The sequence below is a fragment of the Echeneis naucrates genome, chromosome 3 (genome assembly GCF_900963305.1).
Source record: "Echeneis naucrates chromosome 3, fEcheNa1.1, whole genome shotgun sequence".
In the NCBI taxonomy this organism is placed as follows: domain Eukaryota; kingdom Metazoa; phylum Chordata; class Actinopteri; order Carangiformes; family Echeneidae; genus Echeneis; species Echeneis naucrates.
Genome location: NC_042513.1, coordinates 18,724,326 through 18,745,392, shown reverse-complemented (window position 1 = coordinate 18,745,392; position 21,067 = coordinate 18,724,326). Strand labels below are relative to the sequence as shown.

The 21,067-nt window shown below is 42.4% G+C and overlaps 1 protein-coding gene across 1 annotated transcript in view; it reads left to right on the top strand.

Moving 5' to 3' along the window:
* znf536 (zinc finger protein 536) overlaps positions 1 to 21,067 on the top strand; it is a 199,025-nt gene that overhangs the window by 142,230 nt on the left and 35,728 nt on the right. The window contains exons 6-7 of the mRNA XM_029497423.1: positions 7,111 to 7,269; positions 14,558 to 16,336. Coding sequence (XP_029353283.1) covers positions 7,111 to 7,269; positions 14,558 to 16,336 — 1,938 coding nt within the window. The remainder of the gene's footprint in view (positions 1 to 7,110; positions 7,270 to 14,557; positions 16,337 to 21,067) is intronic.

Sequence of the window (21,067 nt, the reverse complement as noted above, 5' to 3'; positions counted from 1 at the left end):
TCCCGAATGCCATTTTGCTTAATTGACTTGGAAATGGCCCAAATGTATTGCTGAATGCGGTCTAATTAATATTAATAATAAATGCCATTATTAACATCAAAGAACATCTGGTGCCCCTGTTTACCCCACCGCCTTATATGTAACACATTCTGCTGCTGTTTTCATCTCACAAACATTGCGGGGGTAAACAACAACTTACATTTCTTTTATTTTTATTTTTGTCGATTTCTGTTTTTTGTTTTGTTTGTTTAGTTTTTTTCTCCCCCTCTTGTACTTCTTCTTCTTCTCACGATTTATTTTGTGTTTGGTCTTATCTCTGTTGCTCGACAGGGTCAGGAGGAAAACAACAAGTACGGGGTAAGGATGCTTCATGAAAATTTGGAGCACAGTTGCCCCCCCCCTTCTTATTCTCCTTCTTGTTCTTGGTCTAGACCTGGTTGCTGTAATACCTCAGAGACTTTTCATGTCCCTAGTGAGCTCCCATAGAGAGAAAAAAAGAAAAATACCAAAAGCATCTGCACAATATAAGACACTAAGAGAGCCTTGCATTAGGACTTTCTCAATGCCTATAAATCACGGACCAAATAACTTTAATCTGAAATTTCATTAAGTAGTCCTTGTCAGGTAGTAAAAGGAGGGGGATAATGCAGTGGTGTTTAATGATAATTGGTGTTTGGTTAATAAATTCTGCGAGTTCAGATTACGTTCTAGCAGTGGCTAGAATGCTAGCATCAGCAGTGTAACTAAACCTCAAATTGATTAACTCGCATGAACCAGACGCTCACAAAGATGGCAGTGGTCCAAATCAAAAAAAGAACGAGAGGGGAATGGGGTGTCGGGAGGTGTGTGTGTGTGTGTGTGTGTGTGTGTGTGTGTGTGTGTGTGTGTGTGTGTGTGTGTGTGAGAGAGAGAGAGAGAGAGAGAGAGAGCGAGAGAGAGCAAGCGAGCATCAGGCCGGATGGTGTTGTGTTGCTCTGGTGTAAGGAAATCCAAGTCCCCCCGGGCGCATTTTTAAAAGCCTAATGCCTTTCAAATGATGTCATCACATTTTACTCTTTCTCTCTTTCCCCTCCCGCCCTCCCTCTCTCACCCAATCTCTCTTAATATCTTTCCCCTTTTCAAACTGTTTCCGTCAACCCCCTCCTCACCACCACCACCACCACTGCCGCCTGCCCTCCCTCATCCCCCAGTCAGTCATTTGACTACGGGGAGAGGCCGCTGGGCCTCGACAGGAGTCACGTGACGCATTAGAATAATGGCTGAGCAAGACGCAAAACATCTTGTGTTTTTATGACTGATGTGCTTTTTTTTTTTTTCCCCTCCAGTTTTATTTCCTGAAAGTGATATCATACTAATCAAAACCACAAAACGTTTAGAGTGCAAAGTGTGATTGAAAGAGCACCATTAAGGACTGGCAACCCCTCCACACACCCAACAACACCCCCCCCCCCCACTGCCATTGCCACCATCAGCCCACACCCCTGGTACCATATATGCACACATAATCACTGGCTTTGCTGTTTATTTTTTGCTGTTGTTGATGATTTTTTTTTTTTTTTTTCATTTTCATTATCTCCATTAATGGGAACAGGGTGTGGCTGCCATAAAGAAGTAGGCAGCATGCCCGGTCCCAGGGGTATCCATATAAACACACACACACACACACACACACACACAGATACAATTGTATTCAAAGTTACACAAAATACTGTAACTGTTCCTTTCCACTGTCACATCACACTGTCACCCACACACACGCACACACAGACATAGGACCATCGCACCCATGGTGTAATGAATTCAATGTATAAACTACGAAAGATCCTTATCACCGTACATCTCGTGTGTTTGTCTGTCAAATGGTTCTGTCTGTGCACGTCGTTTCTGGTGATGCACGAACTGAAGGGAGCAAAGTGTCTTAAACACAAACACACACACACACACACACACACACACACGCATGCACATCCTCGCACAAGCACGCACACAGAGACACTTAGGTGCACAGTGGCACTCTCGCACACAGTTAGTCAGAGGGGAAGTGTGTGTACATGAGTGTGAGTGCAGCAGACAGCAGGCAGAATGACTGATACTCAGCCTGCCTCCCAGATGGCCTGCTCAACTCTGCTCCAATCTGATCTCAGAGCCTTTGTTCTGGCATGTTCCATTATGCTGCCGTGACACCAGTAAAGGCAGAGGGGAGAGGAGCTGGTCTCAGATCAGATACAACTGAATTATACATGTATTTCTCCTTTTTTTCTCCCCCCCCCCTGTGATATTCTTGTACTAGCACAGTCACAGTTCTGCATTTGTCATGTTTTTTCCTGGGTTAGAGGCGAGATGGGGTTCGTAGACGACAGATCCAAACAGTCTGAACGTTTGAGTTTGATGGGAGAATTTGGGGAGGGGAAAAAAAAGAAAAAAAAGAAGAAGTAGTAGTGGCTTGAATGTTTAATTAAAAGATGAGTGGTTTCATTCTTGATATGGATTATGATCTATTGTGGGGGATTAATGCCAGAAAATGAGGTCTGGCTGAAATAAAACATGTCAACTCCGTAGGGGCCTCTGACACTTGCAACAAATTTAGATGAGAGAGATGCATGGGCTGGTAAATACTGATTTTTTATTAAATGTCAAATATTAAATATCAAATAATTCCAGATCATGTTTTTTTTTATTCCTGTGATATAATGAAGAATCCTCGTCTGCCAAAGTAACTGAAAAAAATAAACAGCAAAATCTAATGATTTTCTTTTATTTTCATTGCCTTTTTTTTATTAATGTGTTTATTTCATTTTAAATGTGTTTTCATTAAAAAAATCAGTTTAGATAAGGAGCAAACCTGCCAACCCTGTATCATCTTTATTATCATGTTGTATTTACTGTCATACATCAGGCCTTAATGCCACTATTTGTCTTTTTAAATGCAAAATTAATGTAATTCTAGCAATTTGTCAACATGGTGAAATATAAATATCTCTAATATAAGTGGGGGATTCTTAATTTTATAATAGTGTGGGCAAAGTGGAAGAGTGATAGTAGCTGGCCTTTACAGGCTTGTATATGAGGAGCCAGAGGCTCACCTGTGACAATCACTTTAATGTTGCGTCTCCTGCAGTGAATCTTCTTTGCATAAAAGAAAAAAAAAAAGAAAAAGATGGAAGCCGGGGAACAAAAATCAATACACTGAGGGTTGTTACGGCTGGGTGTCAACAGGCGATCGAGAGTCTCTCCCCACATCACACACCCAGCTGTGAACGATGATGCCTAATATACGGGGTGACCTTCAAAATGTCATAAATGTGTTTTGCAATAAAGTGTCAATATTTGCGGTTATATGAAGCAGGATGACTTTTACAGTAATTGGAACAGCCACATTAAAAGCTGTGGATCAGTAAACTGATTAAAGACGAGCATGCTGCTGGACAACCAGCATGACGTGCATCCTCACACTTACCTAAGGCCTATAGGTATTCATTTGTGTGTGTGTGTATGTATATGTTTGTGTGTACTGTATATATGGGGCAGCACGTGGGCATAGTGGTTGCCCAACAACAAGAGGGTTGTTGGTTCGGGTCCCGGCCTGAGGCCTTTTTGTGCCTTCGTGGGTTTCCTCCCACCGTCCGAAGACATCATGTTTGGGTTAACTGCTGACTCTGAGTTGTGTGAGTGGTTGTTTGTTTCTGTCTGTCTCTGTGTGTTGGCCCTGTGATGGCCTGGCTACCTGCACCTCGCCCAGCGTGAGTGAGGACACAGGGCCCATATGTATATATTTCTATGTACGTGTGTGTGTGTATGTGTTTACATGCAATGACAAGAAAGGGATGCCGCGAAAGTTGTGTTTTACTTGTCTTTATGGTGTGTGCTGCGTGTGTGTGGGAATGTGTGAAGCCCATTTATTATTGAAGGGCCGTTATATGCCAGGAGAGCACACTCTCATCGTCTCAGTAGTGTGTCTTCTACTTACAGGGGCACTATTAACCCTGACACACAAGGACGCGCACGCGCATGTGTGTCTATCTGTGAGAGAGAGAGTGTGTGTGTGTGTGTGTGTGAGAGAGAGAGCGAAAGAGAAAACAGACATCCAGAGCTTGTGTGTGTGTGTATTTGGAAGTGTGGTCTGGTGTTGGCCCTGCTTCTAATCTGTGTTTTGGATTTTTTAATTTTATCCCCATCTGGGATGGGCAGGTGGGCCAGTGTCTGTTACACGATCTGAGGAATCTTTGCCAAAAGGGGATCTGTACAGTAGACCGCTCAAAATATGTTTATGAGCAGGCAACTATGGCTACAGTATGGTGCAGTCCTGGACTGAGCACTGGGGGGAATTGTATTGACTTTTATTTATTTATTTCCTGTCAACATGATCCTGTCCTTTCAATGCATTCAAATAAATAAATAAATAAATAAATAAATGCAAAAACAAAAAATGGGGTGGCGGTGGAGGGCTCGTTCATATGTTCACACTGTGCTGAAATTATGCAGGAAATTAGATTTTCACCGGCGCTATTTTACATACAATTCATGTTTTAGTATAATTTCAATGAGGTGTCAGATTTTCTTCAAGCTATTAAAAGTGTTTTAAGTGGGTTTAGGTAGATCTGATGAAGCGCAGTTTTAAGTCTCCCTTTTAACAACCCTGCATGTTTTTCCTCTTTAGTTGTCACTCAGTTCCATTTATGGAGGATCATTCCTCGGTCTCTGTCGCTGTGATTTCTTTCCTCGCACACTTTCTTTCTGCAGCCCTCCGCGCTCTGTCGCGTATTGTTTAAATTCCTGTGAAAAGCGAGATCCACAGTTTAACATCTGCTTTTAAGACCTGTCTCCCAGCTTCTCTCTCCTTGTTAGTACACAGAATTAAACCACACATTTGCCAAACCCAAGAAGAAGCAGCTGGTATTTAGTATCTGTGTATTGTCACAGACTTACATTTAGGTTGCCCTTCAGTTTCAGTTGTGATAAATAGCCTTCAGCCTGATAGCAGTGTTGCAGAATGGAGCTGTGTGTCTAGTGTCAGTGTAGAGGGGGTGGGTGGAAGGCTCGGGGGGTGTGGGGGGGGGACTTGCTGACTTAGGTCTTTCCATTCTGTAAACCTTATTTGACTCCCCGACAGAGGAGGGGTGGAATGGGGTGGGGAGCGACAGAAAAGAGAAAAGATTAGGCTACTGTTAAAAAATGTTCCTTATTGTGCGGCATGGTTGCCTGAGTGGGTTGCTCGATTTCGATTCTCTTTCTTTCTTTCCGGCGCTCCCTCCCCTCCTCTCTATGCACATATTAATAAATAAATAAATATGTATTTGTGCTTATTCGGGTCACACACATAATGACATGCTGACGTTTTTTTTTTTTGTTTGTTTGTTTGGTTTTTTTTTTTTTTCATTTTTTCCATACCATGGCGGTTACAGACTGTATTTGCTGTGTTTATGGTGAAAATATAGCCACGACTAACAAGAACCATGTTTGTCTGTGTATTTCATTTTGTGAAGTTCATGACTTCGTGTACTGGCCAGTTGCCTCACAGATCACTGCACATTTCACATGTGTAAATGTTGATATTGACATGGCAGCAGCAGAAAAAAAAAAATAATAAGGGAAACACCGGCATTTAAAGGTCCTACATCATGGCCACATGTTTGATTTTGAGCCAGGTCTAGGTTCTATATTAATACTGTGAAAGCCAGCAGAGCAATGTCCAAAGTCTCTACTCAGAAATCGCAACAAATGAGCTGTCAAGACTTCAGAAACATTGTGATGTCACAACAAAGCTTCAGCCATTCCCCACAGCTAGTCCAAATTGGATAACGGTCATATTTCAGTTTAGTCCCCAACAAAGTGGCCAACCAATCACAAAAGAGGCGTTTAGTTCATAAGAACAAAAATGAATCAAATAAATGGATATCAACACTTCAAATAAAAGACAGCGCAAGCGTTAAATATGAGACCTTTGATAAAAGAAGAAATGATATCTTAATATGAATTTTTACTTAGCCGTGAATCCGTAAATCTGTCTTGACAGTTCTGCGCCATGCGAGTTGATGATGAACCTCCCTGCATCGTAACGTCCATCAAATGCTATTTGAACAAGATATTTTTAACAGCTTCAAGATAGGAGACGTGTCAAACATCTGTTATCTCTTTCTTTTAGCTTCTTTTTTGAACTTAACTGTGTCGCTCAAGCCTTTAAATTCCCTGACTGTCAGCACATCACAGGCTCTTAACCTTTAGTATAACAAGGCCAGCATGCACAATCTGATGATGGCACCCTCACCTCAGATTATGCTACTGTCAACACATTCCCAGGTTGTTGCCACTCATCTTTCTGATTCATATTCAGTAAGGTGATTGTGATGATAAGAGACTGCTGCCGCACTAAACTACACGTTGTGGATTTTTTTTTTTTTTTTTTTTTTGTGCGTTTTTATTAATTAATTAATTTTTCTGTGAACAGCAGTGGCAGAGGGCGGGGTCAAAACCGTTATCACCCTATCATATCTCTGACAACTACCTGTCAAAATTGGGTCGCAGGAGGAGATGCAAGGAGATCCTGCAATGCTGACATAGCCCAATTTATCTCTGGGTTTTTTTGTTTTTTTTCTTCTCTCTTTCGCTCCGTCTTATTTTGTATTGTTAATTTTCACTGCAATCTGGCATGCGCTTAATAGGAATGATGATGATAGCAAGGATAAAAAAAGAAGGAAAAAAAAAAACAGGGGAGAGAAGGACGGGGGTTGGTGGTGCAGATAGTGGTGTTGAGGGAGGGTGTGTTTGAGTTGAGTGTGGGGGTGGCCGGGTGGGTTTGGTGGGGGTTGTATCTCAGGACTATGGTGTTTCTAAAGAAACTGAAAAGCTTATGAACTGTCAGCGTTCTGTCAGCGGGGAAAATAGCGTGGCCCGTGAACCTGTTTGATGTGTTTGACTTTGTGTGGTGTTCGCACATTTGAGGAAGGGAAACAGGGGACAATGAGAGAGACAGACAGAGGAGAAAGGGGGAGTCGGGGGTGGGGGGTGGGGGGTTATGTTGTGTTGTGATGTGTGAAGGGGCGGTTTGAAATGGCACTCAACACACCTTCAATTTGTCTCTCCCTCCTTGTGCTGTCTCTGTGTGTGCTCCAGATGTTGGGGAGGACTTGGGAAAGGCAGCGGGGAGCATTCAGCCGCCTCTGTCCCAGCATCGCGAGCGGAGCCTGGGCTCGTCTTCCAAGGATTGTCCCTACTGTGGCAAGTCTTTCCGCACCTCCCATCATCTCAAAGTCCATCTGCGGATACATACAGGTCAGTACGTCCGAAGACATCACTCCCTCAGCCAAGTGCAAGCACACAGTGCATTTCTCCTGCAATTAAACATTTATTGTACTTCATGTAAAATTTACTTTACTACTTGCACTGACATTCCTTCTGGGGTTAGACTGACATATTGGTTTATGAATATTGGCCTAATCAGATATTGGAGTCAATCTGCCACTCATATGATGGATATGATGCAGATTAATTGATTGCATATTAGTTTTGTAATTGATGAATACTGCATTAGTTGTGTCAGGGAAACCTTTTTATCAGGCTATATTTTAACACGAAAGAAACAAAGAGAAGGAACAAAAAGAAAGTGCACAAACGGTCCTATTTTCCAACTCACATGTGCTGATCATAAGCAGAACCACACAAACTTGGTCCCACTCAGTCAACACATGCTGTGATTCTCATTTAGATCATGCTCAGTCCATCAGAAGTAATCACAGATATTTTCTGTGCACTGTAAAGCATTTTTTTCACATTGACATGAATACAGCTAAATCAAACTATTCATGCGCAGGGACATATGTATTCCTACAGTGTCCCTCAGTGAGGTTTGTGGCCATTGTGGCTTGTTTTTTTTTTTTTTATATTATACTCATCATTTAATTGAGCCCTAATTAACACAACAAGGGTTCAGTGTCCTCTGATGACATCACTCAGAGGGCAATTTCACACTCGCTAACTCTGAATAACTTTTAAACCAAAACAAAGCCTGCCTGTCCACAGTTTAGGGACATGCGTGAGATGATGTCCCTAATAGATTTAGTTTTATTTTTCAGTCACGCGTCCAAACCCTGTGAGCTGTTCGCTCTCAGCTCATGCATCTCTCCAGAATTGGGACTCAGGCGGCTTTAGTTCCGTGGCGGGCTGCATATCGGTTGTTGCTTGGAGGTTAAGGCTGCCGTTAGAGTAATGATGTGGACTGTGGACAGTAGCCAGGGTGCTAACCCTCTGCAAGGTACAAACGCCCCACTGACTATCCAGGTTAAAGTCACAAATAGGACACTTCACAAGGACACATGGTTCTAGCTGTTGGGTCTGATGTGTAGAGTTACACTTTCAGTTCATCTCACAGAGACTCAGTGTTTCCAAACTGGAAAGAGTAAACTGAGCCATTAAGAGCTGGAGACTAATGCTAATGCTAATGCTAAAATGAATGTTACATAAGCAGCCATTTACTAACAAGTCTTGAAGAAACATTGTGAGTTCAGCATCAAACATCATTGTTTTGCTTCTATTTCTATCACCTTTTCCTTCTGCTTAAGTCACCATCCTAACCTGCTAACCAGCAGGTTTCAGTATAACGTCCAGTCTCTTCTGATGATGTAGTTGCTCAGATGAGGGCACTTGAGTCCTGTAAACCCAACTGTGCTTAAAGCTCCTGGCAAGAAAGGCAAATAAAGAACTGGTTAATCTAAAGTTGGCTTTAACAACGAAAAAAATGTCACAGATCCTGCAATGTTTTAAGTAAAAATCGTGGTTACCAAAGATAAAAATTAGTTTGACACACAGTTATTGTTGGGCAGAACCTTAACGACATGAAAGGGCGCCCTGTTCACCGAATGCTGGCTCCCCATGTAAGCCTTTAAGAAGCCAGTTTCATTCAATACTGACTTAAGTCCAAGAAATACCATGCAATAAACACATACCAGAAAGTCCCAAAAAATGTCTTAAATCCAAAAGATATTACAAAAAATAAATGATAGCATATATAACAGGGATACTTCTCCTGGGATTACCTGAATCACCTCAGTAAATGTACATCTTAATATCTGTAACTTTAATTCAAATGCTTCAACAAAGCGCTGTTTTCATGGCTGGACTCAACACAGTCTAGTGAATGAAAATACAGGAAAAGGAATATTAATACTAATCATGACTTCGAGAAATTTCCTCTTCTGGCTGTCAAACATTTAACCCTCAGTCCCTCAAGATGTACTTGAAAAGCTTGAGTTTGACCGTTCTAACCTTTTTGTTAGTTTCTACACTTCACTACGAAATAATCCTTGGGTGCCAGGAGGGACGTGAGGCTGAAACGCTCACAACTGGAAATGGAAATCCTTTGCAGATGAGAATAATCAAAGCTTGCTTTTCTTTTTATTCTCCTTCTGTCTCCTTTTCTTTTTTTTTTTTTTCTTCTTCCTTTTCCATGCACTTTAAAGGCAGAGCAAGAGACCACCAGCATTGTAACCCTCTCTTGCGCTCCTTAATAAGACACACGTAGTGTTCCTCAGAGCTGGAACAGAAATAGGAAATGGAAATGCTTTATGTTGTAGCATGCTACAGCTGGTGTATACTCAAATAATTAAGATCTTTATGTTAAATAGTACATCCAGGTCGCAGCCAGGCTGTGATAGAGGTGCTGGTGGTGGTTTTCAGGAAGCATCTGTTATAAGGTGGTGAGAGCACTGAGTTATGTCTGCTTTGAGTAGTACAGTAAGGATACCCATGAGGGCCGTATTTTATCGTGGAGAAAGCAGAGACCTCAGCCCAGCCCAGTCCTGGCACAAATTCATTTGGCAAAACACACACAGACAAGTAGGTCCATCTAATTTCATCCACACAGAATACTCTACATGTATCTATTCACGTCTGCAAAGTACAATAAAATAAAAGGAGCCGTCGGCACGCAGGAGCAAGAGTGAGAAAGGTTAGAGAGGATGTTGTTTTTGCCGTGGAATGTATCTTTGGATGTGAGCCTATCTAAGCACAGGTTCAGCATGGTCCTCTACACATAGAGAGAAAAACAGCTTGATGCATCCCCAATATGTGGCCTTTAAATCATCCCTATAACCTAATCATAGCAGCTCCACTGTGACATCCTGATTACATCCACGAGATGACTTTTACAGCAGCTAAAGATCCTCTCTGTGCTCTGGTGACAATGCAGAGAAATTCACAGATGACAGCTGCGCTCGCCTTCATCCTAATTCAATGTGAGTGACACAATGGAATTGCCTACCAAGCCGGTCGAGGCAGCATTGTGCAACGCAACGCAGAGATTAATGAGCGACTAACACCAGCTTGAAAGGAATGAAGTGAATTTAAATTTCTCCAAAAGTTAAAGAGCTAATGTTACAGTATTAATTTCCTCTTGAACAGTGAGTGGGAAAATATCCATTAGCAAAATTAACCACAGTTTTCTAGGTAGCTAACATTGTGCTGCTGTGGCACTACAGTGTGGGGCCACAGCTAATGAACACACTGCAGAGGGTGATATTTCATTATACAAATTAATGCTCACATTTTAATGGGAAAGTCACATAATGAATCTAGGCTTCAGTGACAGCAATTAGAGGCCCAGATTGTCCCCTTCTGGACAAGGCACTATTTAGCAGTAAGCAGCTGTGTGTAAAAAATAAAAAGGTCCTCACTCTTGACAATAGCCACACATAACTTCAGGCAGGGCTGCATAACCAATAAGAGTCCCTGCTCACCTTTAAACGATAAGAGGGTGAGACAAAGAGAGGGGGTAAGAGAAAGAGGCGAGCCAGGACTTGCCCATGTCACTTAACCTTAACCTAACCTTGTAATCAGGATAAATCAAGAGGGACCTGTGATCTCCCACACCATCCCTCTCAATCCTTTGCCCCCTCCTTCCTCCCTTTACTCCTAATTCTTTCAGTATCTCCTTCCTAATGTCTTTCCTTTTTTTCCCCCAGCTGCTTTTCTCTTTTTGCTACATATAGATCCAATATTTATCCACACACTATTTAGACGTGTGCATGTGAGTATATATACTGCATTGCTGTTGCACTGGACGGCATTAAACACGTTATAATATTTTGTGTCGATACTCTATCGATACTATTTAAAATGTGTATTAAACCACAGCTAAGAGTAATCCCCAACAAATGACATTATTCACTTGTGTTGGGGTGACTTTTGGCCAAAACTACAGCTGCGTTATCAGTTAACTTTCTTCTCGCAGAGCTAGATTTATTGAGCATATAGTAAAGAATCCTGGTCCTTATCCTTTATGCATTATATTTGCCTTTGGGCAGATGTACATATTCCAAATGTCCTATGTTCTCTGTAAGGGAAATTAAATGTATGTCCCAACCGTCTAGTAACTATTGACATACTGTAAGTACTTATTCCTAAAACATTCTCTGTTTTATCCCTCTGGCAAACGAAAATTCATCATCAAGTGTGTCATATCTTACCAAGCTGCTTTAATTGCCCCTCTTAACATTTTTTGGGGGGTATTTGTGTGGTGTTCTCACCCGTCGCACAAAGCCAGAGAAAACAAGTACATGCAACATGACGTGCAGACACACTGTGGAGGAGCATGTCCCTGTACAGTAATCAGGAGAATCATAATTTAGATCCACAAAGGTGTCACTTAGATGTTTATGAGCTGCAGTATTTTAAGGCAGCGCTGAGATGGCTGCATCGGCACATCTGTCATTCACCTTTGTCGGGAACAAAATGTCCAAAGCGCAACAGCGAAGTGAAGAAGGACAACAGGGGGAAGGAGAAAAAAAAAAAAAGAAGGGAAAAGTTTACCGATCTATTTTTAAAGTACCAAACAGTAATTTCCTGGTTTTGTGGTGGCAGTGATCTGTCATGTGGCTGGGAGGTTGTGCTGTTTGCGCTGATATCAATTAAAAGTGGATTAACGGGTACATAATGACCTTTAGCAGTAAATTGTGTGTAATGTTGCAAGGCAGGATACAGTATATTCCCCAGATGTCACACCAGGCCCCTGACGTATGATGGAGCAGATGTCTTAGCCAGTCCAAATGGCCCTCTAAGACACAAACACACACATACATACACACAGGCTCAGGCCTGACACACATGCATAAACATGTGTTCACACACATTCCACATGGTGTACAGGCACACACACACACGTACGTAAACAGAAGTAGATGCAGCGATTCACTCGTCTTCTCTGACTCATATTTTCTAATTCTCAATTTTAGTCGAAAATTGGAAGAAACCGATCGCGTTTGTTTTCAGTTTACCTTCGTCTGTAAACATCAAAGGGGAGAGTCAAACGTACAACCTGTGATTTTCATCCTCATTTCAGATATGAATATGCTACATTAATCTTTATTTTTCCCTCGCATGAACATTAACATTAGGAAAGAAAAAAAAAACAATGGGAGGAAAAAAAGATCAGATCAGTCTAATTTCTGTCTAATTTGGCTCCTAGAATATCATTTTGTCCAGTTAGAGGAATTGAGAATGATCATTTGCATCAGGGACGTTTCCTTATTAAATCAGCACTGAGCCTCTGTTCAGCAGCTCACAGGAGAAGCACTTATTGCGTTAAAAGCTCATCTCATATGGTTTATTTTAAATATACTCTATGCTTCATAGCCACTCTAATGTAAGAGAAAAGATATCAAATCACTGTCTTTCTAACTATAGTCGGGGCTATCTGTCTCTGCATGCTCTTTCTATTTTTTTGTCTCCTTTATTCTTTGTCCCTCCTCTCCTCAGCATTTCTACCTTCAATTTTCTTTTGTATACCCTCCTTTTCTTTCCTCGCCTGTATCAATATTGTATTGAGTTGGTGTTTGTGGCCCTTTATTTGAGAACTCTGCAGTAGGTCTGCAGATCGCAGAGTCTTTTTCTGGAATGGTGCCCTCTAAATAATGATAAATTACTTGAGCAGTATGCCATTTGCTAATTATATCCATGATTTACTACACAGCCCGACTTAAATCATTCAAGCCAGCCTTGCGTAACAATGCCTTTTTTTCCTTTTATAAAATGGTTTCCATGTGTATAATCTAAACATTTTAAGAACCTATACTGTATATATAGAAATGTGCATTCACACAAAACGCCACAACCATTCGCTATTTTCTCTAACTGCCTTTTTCCATTCTCACTGTTTTCCCTTTAACAGAAATTCCACTCTGGGAACTTTTTATGTGTATACATAAAAAAAAAAAAAAAAAGAAGGAAAAATAAATAAATAAATTTAAAAAAATCAAGCTTAACATTTTTTCCCTCTCTCTTCACTGTTTAATGAATCCAAAGCTGGCTCAGGCTCCAAGCCTATTATAATTGCTTGCAGGATATGTTCTTTTTCACCATAAGTATCATTGCAATGGAAGATCCATTTCTGGCAGAATAATGCTAGTGTGATACCATTATCAAGAATATTCATGAATATGTGTGAACACCATAAATAAATATATGTAAATGTTACACAACAGCTTCACCCCTCTTTTGCCGTGATATAAATCACTTTGATCTGTGTATCCTGTTGTGAATCATATTGTTCTTTATCAGAGGGCTTCCATGTAACTGCAAAAGCATGTGTTTCACATATGTCGGCTTTTTTTTTACTACTTAAAAATCAACTTATATTTGCATTGTAGTGCATCATCCATGTTTTTTGCTCTCCGTATAACTGCAGTGGACAGGCAGCTCTTGTGCTGTGGCTGATTTATGCGCCTCAAGATGAACTGCATGTAGGGAATATCAGAGAAATGGCATTCTCATCGTCAGTCCTGACAGCAAGCAAGGCCAGAACAGAGGCCGCATGACCCCAAGTGCCACCACCCCCCCCCACCCCCAAACAACCATGGATCCATGCACAGGCAAACCACACAAACGCCAGGCTTCTGCCCTTGCTTGTGCACGCGCAGATAACATCCAGATAGTTTTGTTGTCAGTTGAAAATATTATCTCTTGTAGTGGACTGAAAGCACCATATATTGAAATGTTTTTTATTGTGATGATGTGAGTGATGGCTCAATTGGTGATGGCGTACTTGCTGGATCAAGCTGGATTGACCCATATTCCAATGGCCACACACACACGTGCACCCACACCCCAATACGCATACAGTGACATAAACCAAGGGCCACAAAGCTGATGACTGTGGATGAGAAAAGAGACTGGATCTTGTCCATTATCATTTTTTTTTTTTTCAATCAATTTCTTTCTGTTTTTTTTTTTTTTTTTTAATTCTTCTATTTCACATTTTTTTCACTTTCTTTCCTCATCTCTCTTTGAGGAGTTAGAAACTGCATGTTGTGTTTTGATGCCAACTGAAATTGAGGCAATTGCAAAATTATCCCCTTTTTTATAGCACTTAATGAAATGCATATCTTTTTTGTGAGCTCAACTCATTTGACCTAATTTTCTTTGTTCAGGGAGGTTACATGACCCTAGGGTCCACATTCCCTGCTCCAATAAATAGATTTTGATATCCAGTCAATCTAATAATCAGGTTAATTATTCACTGTTTTCCCTGCCTTTCCCTTTCTGTTTCTCTGTCTCTTTCTTGACCTCTCAGGAGAGAAACCCTATCGGTGCCCTCATTGTGACTATGCCGGCACCCAGTCTGCCAGTTTGAAGTACCACCTGGAACGCCACCACCGTGAGCGTCAAAATGGCTCCACCACCTCAGGCCCATCTTCTGGCCACACCACTTCTTCTGACCACAAAGAAGATCATACGAAGACAGCCTCTGGTGGCATCTTTGCCCGACCAGACGTCCTTCGTAACGTTTTCAAGGGAATGCCATCCAACCTGGACTTCAGGGCAGGTCCATTGCTGCCGCATCAGTGGGCGTCAGCCAGCATGATGTCACCACCTGATCGAGATCGTGATCGTGGAGACCGCCGCTTTGACTCCACCTCCTCAGCTGAGAACATGAAGCCTGCCGACGGCCCCTCCTCCCATGCCTCAGCCACTACAGATAGTCCTGCCAGCTTCTCCGATTTAAGCAGGGCTTACCAAAGCATGATGGGAAATGGAGTCCACTTTCAGGGCTCGCTTCAGGCCTTCATGGACAGCTTTGTCCTCAGCTCAATGAAGAAAGATATCAAGGGCAACCAGAGTCCAGTCCAGCTCCAGGCACAGCTCCACCATGACAATGGTGAGCCCAAAGCCAAGTGGGCCGTGTCAGTTGACCAGGACAGAGAGGATAAGGCTGAAGGCAAACCAAACTCTGAGCCTGGCAAACCCGGATCCCAGTATGAACCACTTGATCTGTCCGTGTCAGTCCGACCTGAATCTGCATCCGGTTCTCTTCCTGGCTCCTCCGTCACCATCCATGACAATGTGGCATGGCATGGTTGCCTCTTCTGCTCTTTCTCCACCTCCTCATTGGAGCTTATGGCTCTGCACCTCCAAGCCAACCATCTGGGGAAGGCCCAGCTGCAGCGCTCTGATGCAGGAAAGGAGCTTCATGGAGAGACCTCTCCCACCACCTCCACCCTTCACTCCTCCAATACCAAAACCTCTGGAATGGCCCTCGACAAAGATGGAGACCGAGATGGAGAGAAAGGCCAGGGAGGTTGGAACAACCACATGGACCAGACCTACAATCCTTTCCAGAGTGACTTCTATAGACGGTTTGGTGGCCTGTACGATGAATCACCGAGGGCGAATCAAAGCCTTCAGGGTTATATAACCTCAACAGAGCAGGGTCTTGACCTACAAAGCCAGGCTTTTGGAGGAGGATCGGCTGGGGATGACCAGATTGGTGAGAGGGGCTCCCATGGAGATGCTGATGATCAAGTAGGATCAGATGATGATACTGTAAAGGCCGGGGTGCAAAGCGCCAATGAGACCCCCTCAGCTACCCCCAAGAGACGGCAGCAACAGAATCACTCTGACGAAGAAGAAGAAGAGGGAGGAGTGGCTGAAAGGGAGGAAGAAAGAGATGAGGAAGGGCAAATGGACACAGAGAGAGAGGAAGAAGGAAGTCCAGCCTCGGACCACCTTCAGAACCACCCCAAACATCTCCAAGACGATTCTCCTATGCCCCCAAGGAGCGGTGCTGGCTTGGCAGGGTCTTCCTCCAGCATGGGACCACTTTCTCTGGTTCCCCAAAACCAGAACCAAGCTTTGCCGCTGGAGAAGCAGTGGCAGCAGAGCCTGAGCCTTTTGTCTCCCGGAGGTCCTCCAGGACTGTTGAAGGCTGAGCAGCAGACCCACCTCGAGCAGCAGATGAACATGCTGTCTGTCCTCAGAGCCTACAGCAAAGACAACATCCCTGCATTCAATGGCCTGGGGGGCGGGGCAGGAGGAACACCCACGGGGGGCATGAAGAGGCTAGATGCACCTGGTAAGTGTGTTTATACCTAACAACACTGTAACTGCTAGAAAGCTCTCAACCACATAGATCCACCTATGGAAACAGAAACCACATGCAAAGAGATGAATACACGTGCTTGAAGCACAAATTGAATTTTCCCCAGCACTGCATACATATAAACATTAAACACACAAGACAAACACATATACATTTTTTCTCCCTGACACCCACACAGGAATCTCAGACACTTGCCAAAGGTCTTGAGATTGGCTCTGAAGTGATTTTAGCCTTATTTCAAGCAAGTTTAGAAGCTATCAGCCTGGCGAGTAGCAACAGATTAATCTTTATTACACGTTTATATTACTGGGAGTGCAGCGCCTCCCTCCCACCCCACAGCATGGAGGGAATAACCCTAGATGAGTCAGAGCAGGACCTCAGCTCCCCATGCCATCTCCCCCACATGTCTCTTAACTATCTTAGCTCTCATAAAGCTGGCTCCCGAAAGCCCATTACTTTATAAGACTCGTCGATCTATGACCCTGTGAAAAATGAACTGTCAACTTTCATGATTCTGCTAAGGTTATAGCTGCTCCTTGAGACTGAAGAAGGAAGTCTTTTCCTTTCTTTCTTTTTTTTTTATTTTTATTACAATGCTCTTTTGCTGTTTAGGGGTGGTTGCTGAAGTGTCTCTATAGAAAGAAAGTCAAAATCTAAAGTTGCTGTTGAGCTGTGAAACACTGACTTCATACTTCATACACACCAAAGACAGGACCTGCAGGAAAAACATAGATTACTTATTTTTGTCATCCAATCAGTAGCATAATTCAAAACGAGCAAAGGATAAAAGTAAAAATTCCACAGAAAGGATTTTTCTGTTCTTTACCTTAAGTGCCAGATATCGTCAGCATTAGATGCAGTCTGGGCCAAATGTAGTGATGTATTTTTGCCTCTGCATGCGTAATGAAACAATACACAATATCACTTTGAAATTTGCAGTTTATGTTTACAGATTTCAGCTTTGTAAAGATACAGTATAAAATGCATTAATCCATATAATAGTGGCCCCTTTCATTATGAAGCAGTGCAGCTGCATGTGTTCATCTGACCTTTGCGTCTGGCAAGCTATTACCCACTGCGATGGAGCCAGGTTCTTTGCATATCTTGACATCGTTAGGCCATCTTAATGATAAAGGATTGATTTATAAATATACATGCATATGTGTGGTTTAGTAAAGAAACATCTTAGCTTGGAAACCCAAAGCTATGTAATGGGGGCAGAGCCATTTGCGACCCAGAATGTTAGACATTTGAATAATTCCTTCTCTTTGGAACAAAAGCCTTTCTTACAATGTTGTTAGTTTCTCCCTGTCTCAGTCAGTCACAGTTATAAATCTGTCAATCCAACTTCCTGGTAATAGATAGTTGCCACTCAGAGCTTTAAAATGTCACTGAAAGCAGAATAGAATTCTAAAAAAATTACAGGAAGTTTGTCGCAGCACTTTACGTGACCTTGCGTGACTTGCCCAACCAAAGTCTGCTTTCATCCAAGCCGCCAGCTAAATGTGTATACTGTTTCAGTGATATGCAGATAATGTAACACTGCATCTCATGCTCGAAGCTTACTTTATCTGCATCTTTTCAGTAAAGAACAGGTTGAATTCCCTGGAAGCTCAGAAATGAACTAAGAGGCTTGTGGTTGCCGATAAGTGTGAATACGAACGTGTTTGTCAGTTTTTACCCGTTAACCTCTGATGAACTGTGTGCTGTAGCCCCCACGTAAAACCCATAGCGAGAATTAATAGGACTGATACGATGATCACTGTTGTTACAGCCTCTCCACTGCAGCCACAAGTGCTGCTGTTATAATCACTAGCACTACTACAGAAAGACTTGTCTACTTTTGCGTGTGCAGGAATAAACCATACCTTCATCTACTGTTTTTTATAGAGGCTACTGTTTGTACTGCTAAAGCTACAACCATTACTATCCCACAGTGTCTGTAAGGTCACTGCTTATATCAGAACGAGATAATACCACAAAGGAAAAATACTCCACAGCCAGCGAAATGCCTAATTAAATGTTTAGTACAAGTGCATAATGATGGATAGCATCAAGTATTTAGCCGTGTTATATCACGTGTTGCGATACTATTGTGTTACCGCTGTGGAGCCATTCAGTAAGAAAATTTTTTTAAAAACCTCATATTTAGCAACCACATAAATGTGCATTATTTATTATTATTAGATTATTTAGATCATATATATGCAAAAATAGAGAGATTATTGTGTGGCGGAAGAGTAAAAGTACTCAAGTCGAGCACTTTGGTGAATTTGCTTCTAAATAAGTTGTGTAGGTGACCATTGCTCCTTCAGCTACACACACAACACATTGGATGGAAAAACTAGACACACTTGTATCACAGCGAAAAAACACTGGCAGCATCTCTATTCATGTGTCCACTTGTAAACAGCCGCTTGTGCTGGGGGTCACCCTCGGCACAGAGAGCAGAAGCCACGCATCCACAGTGTTATTTGGTGGTGGTGGTGGCGGCGGTGGCGGGGGTAGCAAAGACGTCCGTAAAACTCAATTCAGACCTGGAAAAATGTGATTATCTGGAGTGGGTTTGCATTAGGTTTGTATGCAAATACAGCATGAATCATTAATATCGAAATTCTCCTCTGAATCTATGGGACTTGTTGGAGGGCACGCACAGCACGTCTGGAGTGGCCGGCTCTTCATTTCAATGCCCATAGGATGGGATGCGGGGGGTGGGCAAAAAGTGTGGAAGTGGGTACCATGCACGTGAATCCACTTGCACTTTGACACGTAACAAATACACACATATCCTCTGTAACCCGCGTACACGCTTCCACACATCTGTAATTTTGAACTACACATCCCTAAATTGGCTGAGGATTTATCAATAAATGTCATTAACAGTAGCAGTGGCCCTGAGGTCTCTGTAATCAGACAAGGTATCTGGTTACTGAGGTACACCGTGCTGTGTAAAGATTGATATGAACCCCATGCTGTTTGCTCTACTGTAGATGTGCTTAACACAATCAATACTTGGCTGCAGCGGAGACCTATCTATAGCCATGCATTATCAAACACGAACTATTTCATTATTCAAACTGTGCTATACATGCCACCACTGCTCCACACATCGTTTTGCTTGCATTACCTCAAAGCCCACCTTGTTCATTTAATATATTTGATGTTGACCGGACGTTCTGACGGTCGGCAGGTGGGTGCGTGGTTGAGGGGTGGGGACAGGGGTTGCCAAGCCGGAGCTGGGGACCTAGAGATAGCTACTCATAGCTGAGCACCTCTTGTCATTTGAGAAGTAGGCTACGTAAACAGAGAGTTTGTGGGTAGGAGGGAGAGTGAGTGAGACAGAGAGAGAGAGGAAGAAGGCTGTATATTCTCTCATCAATTAGACCTATCACTCTCAATTTACAAGTACTCTGGCCTCGTGCTCTATAATTCGCTGCTGTTGTTTGTTGGTGTTTGTTGCTGCTGATAAAAACTCTCTAGGAGCGTCACCTCCCGTGCACACATTAAATGACACTAAAAACTGTCTATTTTTGTCAATTAGGGAGGATGAACACACATATTACATCGTGTCATCAAATAATAGCAAGAGGCACATAAAGGTAGGAATATTCGAAACGTGGGCCAATTTAAACATTTGATGAGGTTTATGCACCGCTATAATAATAGCAATAGTAATAACATAAATATTGATCATTAATTTGAAATCAAAATATTTTGTGTGTCAGAAAGAGAAAAACTGTATTTTCGCTCCAACACAAAGTCTGAGTGTCTCAATGAGTAAACATCTCATTGAGACATTATAATTCATCCTACTGCTGACTGATAGGATCGTTCGCTTTTATTCTGACTCTTTTGCAACAGCATCCCACAAACTCTACTGGGAGTGATCCATCAGGCATGTCATGTTTTCCAATAGATGCGTTTTTTTGAACACTGACACAACTGACACACACCAGTTTGTGGGACTTAATCATTAGTTAGTTAGCTGTACCCACCTCTGATTAAAAACACACCGTTTGCGTCGCCTCACAGGTTGTTGTTTAAATGGCCTTTAAGTGAATGCATAATAACATGAAACTGAGGAATAAAGTCAATTACAACTGTTAAAGATGACTGACACACAGCTGGTATGACTAATAATGAGCCGCCGTAACTCTTTTTGCTTTCTTTCCTTTCGTTTCCTTTCCCACTTTGAAAATATATTTGATTTAATGTTGGCCCCAAGTGTAAACCCCGAACATTAAAAGAAGAAACACTTTTATTTTTCCGGGCAGCATGGCGGAATAGTGGTTAGTGCTATTGCGCCACAATAACAAGGTTGTGGGTTCGGTTCCCGTCCTGGGGCCTTTCTGTGCGTTTGCATGTTCTCCCCGTGCCTGTGTGGGTTTCCTCCCACCGTCCAAAGACATCACGTTTAGGTTAACTAGTCGCTCTAAATTATCCGTGAGAGTGAGTGGTTGTTGGTGTCTGCCTCTCTCTGTGTGTATCCCTGTGATGGCCTGGTGACCTGTCCAGGGTGTGCCCCGCCCTCAGCCAATGTGAGCTGGGATTGGCTCCAGCAACACCCCGCGACCCGGAAAACAGATAAGCGGTTGTAGATGAATGAATTGTCCGGCCTCCCTTTAATGTGATTAGCCTTTTTGTCCTGTGTGTTTGTGTACTTTTATATGTTACATAGTGACAACAATCTGACCAGCTACTTTC